Source organism: Sorex araneus, chromosome 6, assembly GCF_027595985.1.
Source record: "Sorex araneus isolate mSorAra2 chromosome 6, mSorAra2.pri, whole genome shotgun sequence".
In the NCBI taxonomy this organism is placed as follows: Eukaryota; Metazoa; Chordata; class Mammalia; order Eulipotyphla; family Soricidae; genus Sorex; species Sorex araneus.
This window is the reverse complement of record NC_073307.1, coordinates 119,839,621-119,849,500: the sequence shown is the minus strand read 5'-3', so window position 1 is coordinate 119,849,500 and position 9,880 is coordinate 119,839,621. Positions and strand designations below refer to the sequence as shown.

The 9,880-nt window shown below is 46.5% G+C and overlaps 1 protein-coding gene across 1 annotated transcript; it reads left to right on the top strand.

Moving 5' to 3' along the window:
• Window positions 1–2,743: 2,743 nt before the first annotated feature.
• On the top strand, window positions 2,744–9,669 carry LOC129405942 (serum amyloid A protein-like). Its single transcript, XM_055143662.1, has 4 exons — window positions 2,744–2,751; window positions 7,018–7,112; window positions 8,959–9,046; window positions 9,507–9,669. Exons 1-4 carry the CDS (start codon window positions 2,744–2,746, stop codon window positions 9,667–9,669), a joined length of 354 nt encoding a protein of 117 aa, XP_054999637.1.
• Window positions 9,670–9,880: the final 211 nt, after the last annotated feature.

Here is a 9,880-nt window from a genome sequence, read left to right as displayed (position 1 = left end):
TCTCTCTCATTATTTGCATATAGGAAACCCATGGCCTTTTGGGTATTGATTTTATAGCCTGCAACTTTGGTATACGAGTCTATCGCGAAGAGGCAGATGGCTATACTAGAAATGACATCTGCATTTGTATGTTCATTGCAGCACTGTTTACAATAGCCAAAATCTAAAAAAAAAAAAAAGGAGTGCCAAAAGAGATGACTGGTTAAAACAACTTTGGTATATCTACACAATGGAATACTTACTACGCAGCTGTTCGAAAAGATGAAGTCATGAAATTTGCATATAAGTAAACAACATGGATATTATCATGTTAACTGAAATGAGTCAAAAAGAGAGAGACAGACATAGAAAGATCGCACTCCTATGTGGAATAGAAAGTTGCAGAATGGGAGTCTAACACCCAAGAGTTGTAGAGATAAGAACCAGGAGATTTTCCCCACAGCTTGCAAACTGGCTTCACATGCTGGGGGAAAAGGCAGCTGAGATAGAGAAGAGAACACCTAGTACAGAATGTTGGGAGGATCCACTCGGGTTGAAAGCTGTGTGCGGAAAGTAGGCTATAGACGGAATATGATGGCCATTCAATACCCTCTATTGCAAACTACAACATCCAACAGGAGAGAGAACAAAAGGGAATACCCTGCTGCAGAGGCTGGGTGGGCTGGTGGGGTTGGGGTGGGGTTGGTGGGAAGGATACTGGGAACATTGGTGTAAGAGACTGGGCCTGGTGGAGGAATGTAAAGGAAATGCAAACATTAGAGTTCTTAAGTTTGTAACTGTTCCTCAAGGTGATTCACCAATAAGAATTTAAAAAAATAATAAAAAAAGGAGCCCTTGTTCATTACTGGGCTGCTTCGAACTTGAGATCCATGACAAATGCCAATGTAGCACCAGGAACAAAATAGTGGTGATGATGATGATGATGATGATGATGATGATGGTATTGGTGGTGGTGATGGTGATGATAATCGGCATTTATATGGCCTGGAAGCTCCTCAGCTATTTCAAACCGTTAAAACTGCCCGAGGAGTGGCTGGAGTGATAACACAGTGGGTAGGGCATTTGCCTTGCGTGTGGGTGGCAGACCTGGGTTTGTTTCCCAGTATCCCATATGGTCCTCCCCGTACACCACCAGGAGTAATTCTAAAGTGCTGAGCCAGGAGTAAGTATCCCCTTTGCATTGCTGGGTGTGACCCAAAAACAAACATAGAAAAAACTGCCCGAGGAAGATTTGAAAACAAGAATTCTCTTTCTGTTCGGTTCAGTAATATCAGAGGAAGAATAAAACAAGTTCAAAATAGTTTGGTTAAAAAAAAAGGACCCTCTGCTCCTAAAGACTTTGATTCCAGAGGTCTTCTAACCCATTTTGGAATCCAGAACAGCTTCTTCCAGCAATGCACTGGGACTGTGAGCTGGGCTACAATTCCGCGCTGCCCGGGGATGTATTTTTTCCTCTCCACCCTGTTTTTCTGCACAGAAAATGGCGGCGGCAGCAATATCCACGTGGCGAGAGCCACCTTCTAAGACTCCTAACCCAGAGGTATACAGTTCTTGCAGTTTGGGGCTAATATGCAATTATGGAAAGTGGGTGTTACTGGCACACCCTCAGCCCAGATAAATCCGGAGTGGCTGAGAGTGAAACGGACCCTCTGCTCCTAAAGACTTCGGTCCCAGAGGTCTTCTAACCCATTTTGGCACCCAGAGCAGCTTCTTATAGCAATGCACTGGGACTGTGAGCTGGGCTATGCAATTTCTGGCAGAACTCTCCCTGGACTTTATACAGAAATCCAAAACAATTAACATCTCTTAATTTTCAGCAATATGAAACGGTTCCTTTTTAGCAGGTCTGACTTTGGGGGGAAACTCCAAACAATAACAGTGAGTTTTTTGTTGAAATATTGAAGGTCATCAAAGTAGCAGCCATTTCTCTAGACTGTGAACTAAGACATAGCCCCACGCCAGCTGAGAAGAGGAATATCCCTCTTTCCTAGTTGTTTCCCATTTTCGGGGAGAAATGCAGCGTGGCATCCACCATACTATGAGGCGAGGGAAGAGGGGTGAGAAAATAAAAGGAAAAGAAAAAAGGAAAAAAAAGACTTATGTACTTGAGCAGTGGGACTACATATCTCTCCATTCTAAGCAATGGAAAACTAATTATCAGATGCTTCCTTGGTAGTACAGCTGTCTTTCTTGGGGGGAAACTCCAACAACAATAGTGGGTTTGGTGCTGAAATATGGAATGTAATCAAGGTAAAGAGAAAATGAAGTGAATTTCATCAGTTATACAGTAGGGGGTGGGGGGGAAGGGGCGGAAGGTATACTGGGGTTTTTGGTGCTGAAGATGGGCACTAGTGAAGGGATGGGTGTTTGAATATTGTATAACTCAGACTTAAGCCTGAGAACTTTGTAACTTTCCACATGGTGATTCAATAAAAAAATAAATAAATAAATTGTAAAAAAAGGTGGAGCTGGAGCTTTTCAGTCCTGCTGCCTGCTAGGGCACAGCAGACCTGGGTGGCCCATGGGGTTTCGGCGGCACTCACTGGACGGCCCGGAGCGGAGGGCAGCCAACCACACAGATGACCCCGACGTGATCCTGCATAAGAAAAGTCATCACGGAGAACACCCCATGAAGTCTCCTTACACCATAGTTGCATTTGATAATTGACTATATCACGTGGTGTGAGACAGCGAAGCTATATCAGGATTCATAATTGAGGGGGGCCCAGAGGACGATGAGAACATGGAAACGTGAGTACTGGTACCAGGGGTCAACTCACAAAGCCCACTGATAATGACTGAGTAAGGAGAGAGAATCACAAAAATAACTAACCCTCACCTGAAGGAGCACTAGAGCTCATTGGGGCCCTGGTCCAGCAGATTCAGCCCGGACATTTTCCCCTCCCACAACAATCTTGAAGTTCCTATGCAAATGGTTGCATGAGGAGGCCAGGAGAGAAGGGTCCCACACTCTCCACTGACAAAAACAATCAAGGGATAGAGGGAATATGATGGAATCCCCCATAGTGCATGTGTGCGGAGCATCATACAAGCTTTGCCCAGTGACAATGATTTCAAACGCCCTTATGAAACCATTCACTCCCCTTCAGTGGACTGTTTTCCTCTCAACTGTGAGAGGCTTGGAGGGAACAGGGAGTCACAGTGCCCTGCTTACCTAGAAACAGCTTTTTTTTGGGTGGAGCAGTGGCAGAGGCTACTTGTTTGACAGTGGCCCTTCCTGTCACACACACACTACAACCAAATAGGACATCTGGTCACAAAGCTTACCACAGCAGAATCCCTAAAGCTATCCTGCAAATGGGGGCTAGCTGGAAATTGAGAAGAATTTGCATCCCCCTTTGCATATTGGAGATGCAGTGAATACTCTAGAGCTGATTTCAAAGGTTCCCAAAACACAGGGTCTGAAAATTCTAGAACCTGGTTACTAGCCTTCCCCTGCTGTGTAAGATTTGGATCCTGTCCTGGGTAAATCAAGCTAAAGATAAGGTTACAAAAGCTGCCAGTGTGCAGCCAAACAAGAAACATCCTGCTTGGGAAAGCTGAGACTTAATGGGGGTCTCAGACATTTCTTTAGCAAAGCAGGACCAGAGTGATAGTACAGTGGCTAAGGCACTGAACCCTGCACACAGCCAATCTGGGTTCAATCCACAGCACCCCATAGGCCAAGTGTTCGGGCTGACTGCATATCCAACATACGGCCCCCAACTCCTCAGCTGTGCATCTCCTATCCTTTGTCCTACAATATGAACTGACATAAAGAATTGCATGTGTGATACAATTAGGAGTATGGTGGTTGTACTCTGGAAAGGCTGACATTTCGACAGCTGCCACCTCTGGGTATCCAGCCTATACATTGTCATCTGTACCCTGTACACATTGGACAGTTCTATCAAAATGCCATTCAAGGATTGTTTTGTTTGGGGACTTAAATACATGTGTGCATGGATGCACTCCAATGTATTCAATGTCCTGGGATATTCTGTGCCAAGTGTCTCAAATCGTCCTGGTTTATTATGTCTGGAAACATCTCACACAGCAAGAAAGGAAAAAGGCGTGCCTTGTAGATCAGGTGGGGTAATCTCAATCCCGTGAAGCTAATTCACAGCGTCTGTGAATGAAAAAATGTGCCAGAAGAGGCAAGTGCTTCTTATTCATGTTTTGAAAGCAAGGGGTGAGATGGGGGAGCTGACCCACTAATAAGGATCTCAAGATCTGGGTGTCTTCTGGATAAAACAGGTTCGGACAGGTTGAGAGGTTGTGGCTGTAAACCAAGCAGGAAGGACATAACCTCCTAGGACATAGCAGGGTGTTTCTCAGAACAAAGTTCTTCGATTTGTATAATTGCATTGAAACTCAGAAGTGAGCAGGATGTTGGTGAAAGGGGTCATCAGTAAGCACATTACATCTACCGCTTACAACGACCTCCATTTTTCATTTGACTAATAAAGGCATTTATTCTTCTAAAAAATGTGGTGCTGGAGCTAAAGCACAGTGGGTACGGTGTTGGCCATGCACACAGCCAACCCAGGTTCGATTCCCAGCATCCCACAAGGTCCCCCAAGCACCACCCAGAATAATTCCTGAGTGCATTGCCAGGTGTGATCCAAAAAGCAAAAACAAAAAAAGAAAGAAAGAAAAGAAAACCCAAAAAACAAAGGCAAGGGTCTGAAGAGATAGCACAGTGGGTAGGGCATTTACTTTGCAGGTGGCCCACCTGGGTTCATTTCCAGCATCCCATATAGTCTCCTGAGCACCTCCAGGAGTAATTCCTGAGTGCAGAGCCTAGAGTGACCCCTGGGCATCATCGGGTGTGACCCTAAAAGATAAAAAGTATTAGAAGGTTCGGGATGGTAGAGGAGTCGAGGGTTGTCTTGCATGCAGCTGAGCCTGGTTTGGTCCCTGGCACTATCTGCTTCTCCTGAGCACCTCCAGGAGCAAGTTCTGAGCACAGAACTTGTTGCCCATGAGCACCACTGAGTGTACACTAAACAGCCCCACCCCCAAAAAATAGGAGAGCAGTCATTCAGCAGAGAGGAAATCTACAGTGGCTGACATTTAAAAAGATACCAGTGCAAGAGACTCAAGGACATAAAGGAAGGAGCCAAAGCTCAGATCTGTGACCTCCAGGAGAAGGAAAACAAGAGCATCAATACATATGAGCGAAAATAAAAATAGACTTTCAATGGAGAGATGGGCTGTAGAGATTCCAGGGATTAAGACTCGATCCTTGTTTGTGCTGACTCCAGTTAGATCCCCAGCATCTCACAGTGTACTCTGATCACCACCAGGAGTGATTCCTGAGCACAGAGCCAGGAGTGAGGCCTGAGCAGCTCCAGGTATGACCAAACCCAACTCTCCTTCAAAAGGTACAGAGCTTAAGAGATCTATGGGACAACAATAAGTGGAAAGAACTCATCATTGTTTCACCCCAGAGATTGAACTCAGGTCAGTTGTGTGCAAACCAAGAGCACCACCCGCTATCCTATTGCTGAGGCTCGAGAGAAGAATTCTTAGTTGAAAAATTGGAGTCTAGATTTTCTGAAATGTGTGAGGGATGATCTTTACACTGAGCCAGGAGGCCCAAGGAGTTCCAACAACACAAACCCCAACAGAACCCATTCCTCTCCTCCATTGGAGAAGCCAACATTCTCTCTTGAATGCAGCTCTCTCTCTCTCTCTCTCTCTCTTTTTCCCTCAACACCTTCAAAAACCTCCAGATATAATCTGTTTTACTTCACTGATTGTCTACTCCTGAAATTTCTTTCTGCAAGTGCAAAAGTCCCAAGTAACCTTGGGTCCCGGGTGGCAGAGGCAGATCAGGAGAAAGTGCCAGTCTTTCTCCTCCCCACTCCATATGAGCCACTCCTGGGTCCACTGACTTCAGTACTTGGCAAGGTCTCCCCTGGTGAGAGCAGGTCTCCTTTGCACACCAGTTCCTTGCTAACAGAGCCCTGTCAACCACAACCACGCTGCCCAACCACCTACCTGCAAAAGCTCTCAGCCATGACCTTCACAGACCTTTCCAGAAAGGCTCGAGCAGATTTACAAGAACTCCAGAAATTGGCAGGGGAACTCCATATTGCACACACGGGACATCTACCAATTTGTGCAATCAGGGAATGTGTGCTCTGCACACAAGGGATTTCCCCAAACGCACTGTTTTGCCTCAACCCTCTCTTCCCATGTGCTCTGTGAACAAGTGTCTGTATATATAGCAGAGACACCTTCCCCAGCAGATAGCGCAGACTGCTGGGCTGCACCAGGACACTTAGCAGGAAGAGACAGCCAAAGGTGAGGTTCTAGAACATTCCAAGTTTCCTTCTGTAGTCGGGGCTGGGGTCAATCCTCTTCTATATCAGCGTTCTTGGGCTGCATCCTTCCTGACTGAACTTTCTGACCATTGGGTCTCCTCAGATGTGCTACTCGTTTTGGCATTGTTGTTGCTGGGCCTCCCTGCACCATTCAGGCTTCTGGGGACCGCTCCCAGTGCTCTGTGATTCTGCTCAGAAATTGTGTTTGAGTCACCAGTGTCACTCTGACAGTGCCTTGACAACCCTCCCCCCTCACACAGCATAAGTTCAAAATGCTGGAGCACCTGTGGGAGCAAAGCAGGTGCCCCAGCCCTTTGAGTTAACTCCCAGCCCCATGAATACTTTTCAGTCTCGCAAATCATTAGAATTTATGTTGTCTGTGCCTGCGATGCGAAGTCAGTGGTGGCTGGAGGAGACACACCACAAATATTGGTGGAGTTTTAAACTCAGGGGCTATTTCAGAGGTAGGATCCTCCCATGGATCCAGGAAAACCTGCTACGCAGTAGATCTCAGAGCTGATATTTTAAATGTGTCTTAGAAGATCAGAATGTATCTCTCCACATCTATTATCTATCTACATGCCAATCTACGCATGTAAGTAGAAGTTCTTTGCAGAATGCGAGCCTGGGTCAATCTTACATTGCAAGAGCCTGAATTGCCTCATTGTTGCTTGTGTACCTGCAGCAAGATGAAACTGTCCACGGCCATCATTTTCTGCTCTATGATTCTCTGCGTCAGCAGCCAAAGTTGGTTCTCATTTATGGATGATTTTCGTGAAGGTAAGGCTCCAGGGATATGGGGGGTCCGTGTCTGTAACCAGGCTGTCCTCTGCAGTTACCCTAGCAGAGGACACGGTCCCTCTGTGGATAGACAAGGAGTTCTGATTCTTTTTTGGTGGGGTTAGTAGCTTTTACACCCAGCGATATTCATAGGTTACTCCTAGCTCTGCACTCAGAAATTAATCCTGGTGATGCGGGGATGGCGGGGTGTGGGGGAAGAGCCCATATGGGATACTGGAAACCTAACCAGGGTTTGCCACATGTAAGGGGAGTGCCCTCCCCACAGAACTATCATTCTAGCCCTGAGTAAGGATTTTATCGCAGCATTTTACCAGTTTTTTCCCTCTTCTGTGCATACCTGTAGACCCCAGGGCACATAAAGTTGGTTGCCCAGGTTTTAACAGGATTGAGGATGAGAGTTGGAATTCAGAGGTGCTTGTTCCTTAAATCACTGTCACTGTCATCCTGTTGCCCATCGATTTGCTCGAGCAGGCACCAGTAACATCTCCATTGTGAGACCTGTTACTATTTTTGTCACATCAAATACACCAAGGGTAGCTTGCCAGGCTCTGCTCTGTGGGCGAGAGGCTCTTGGTAGCTTGCCGGGCTCTCTGAGAGGAGTGGAGGAATTGAACCCAGGTTGGCCCCGTGAAAGGCAAATGCCCTACCCTCTAGCTATTGCTGAGAGGTTGCCAAAGAATGGGGCTGGAGTAATAGCACAGCCTGTGGGGCGTTTGCTTTGCTCGTGGCCCACCCGGGATCAATTTCCAGCATCCCATTGGTTCCCTGAGCAACACCAGGAGTAATTCCTGAGTGCAGAACCAGGAGAAACCCCTGTGCCTTGCCAGGTGTGACCCAAAAAGCAAAAAAATATAAAAATAAAATAATGATAATAATAATATAAAGAAGGACCTATTGCCCCCTAATGGACGTTCGAGCTAAGCATTTTGATGCTCTCTGAAGTGACTTTGTCAAACCTGGGAGTTGGGTTTCCAATCCCTTAGCAGTTACTCAAAGTTCTTGGTGATGGGGTTGGGCCACAGCTGACTGTGCTCAGGTTTCCTCAGAGCTCTATCAGTCCTAGTGAATCTTGGGGGGAATCTGTGTACTGCTGATCAAACCAGGGCAGCTACGTTCGTGGCAAGTGCCTCTCCTATGTCTCTGGCCCCAGCTTAAGAAGTACAGTCAAAATAATGGAATTTTTAATAAGGCGAAGTCATTTTATAGTTTTCAAATGCAAATGAGCCATTTAGTAGTTTTCAAGTGCAAAAAAAGCTCATTTTTATTTTCATGTTCTAATCCTTTGATCCTTTGAAGTAGGCAACCCCCCCCTCTTTTTTTTTTTTTTTTTTTTTTGCATTTTGGATCACGCTGGGCGATGCACAGGGGTGACTTCTGGCTCTGTAGTCAGGAATTACTCCTGGCAGTGCTTGGGGGATCATATATGATGCTGGGAAACGAACCCAGTTCGGCCACATACAAGGCAAACACCCTACCTGCTGTGCTATTGCTCCAGCCTTGATTTAGTCATCTCTTAACAGAGAAACTGAGGCACAAAGATCTAAGAGAACATAGTCTAAGGGGAGATGGGAGATAGTTCAAGGCTTGGGGTGTATACCCCACACACAGCCATCGTCCAAGCAGCAACAGGGGTCAGAGGGGAATACACAGAATCAGTCTTGTACTGAGTCTCTCAATGGTAACCAGAGGAAGGGGAAACAGACCTTCATTTCAAAGCCCATCTGCTTCCAGGAGCTTTGTCCCAAGCTCTTGAAATCTGGGCAGGAGCATTTTAAATGTATTTCCCCACATCGGGATCGTCTGCGTTTCATCACTTTCATTCCAGGGCTCAGAGACAGTTGGAGAGCCTACAGAGACTACAGAGACAACATGCAAGAGGAGAATGACAGAAATTTTGGCAAATTCATCTTTCCGTGAGGGAACTATGATGATGGGCCAAGGGGCGGTGGCAGATTAATCTATCTGCTAGGGAAGTATGATGATGGGCCAAGGGGCGGTGCCAGATTGTGGCCGGCCTAGAGGATCAGGTAAGGATTCAGGAGTGGGTGAGAAGGGCCAGAAAATTCTGACTGTGTTCAGCAGGGAGTCGTGGAGGGAGTGGTCTTCCCCTCTGCCACTCTCCTCTGTGCCCAAGGAGATGGGAGTGCCTGAGAGAGTGAGAATAAGGCCAGTGGGGAGGGGGAGTCCCACCCACAGCTCAGGGCTGTTCTTCCAGTACACAGGGGTCAGTGTGGGCAGAGCTGGTCTATGCCCCTGCAGGGCCAATCCTACAGCTTCTCTCTTCTTTGCTCCTTGGAAAGGGAGAGAGATGCGAAGGTGGGACTATTGCTCTTCTGCCTGTGGTTTATCTTTTTCTCCTTCACTCTGTTCCAGTGTCACCAGAGAGAATTATCCAAGAATCACGAAATTTTTGATGTTTGGAGACAGTAGCCCCGGACAAGAAGATACCATCTTTGACCCATTTCCCAAAGAACGGGGCCGGATTGGCAACAACCCCAATGCCTTCCGGCCTTATGGCCTGCCTGAAAAGTATTGAGTTTCATCCACACCTGCTCTCAGGAGACCCGGCTGTGAGCCTCAGTGGGGCAGGACAGCTGCTGACCCAAGTTCAAATATTGAATCTATATTGAATACTAAATCTCTAGTTCTTGATACTTGATAAAAAAGAGCAAGAAATGTTTAATAAACGGGTGTGAAATCCAATTTGTTGGTGTTGTCTGGGTATAAAATAGTAGGGGACATTTCCT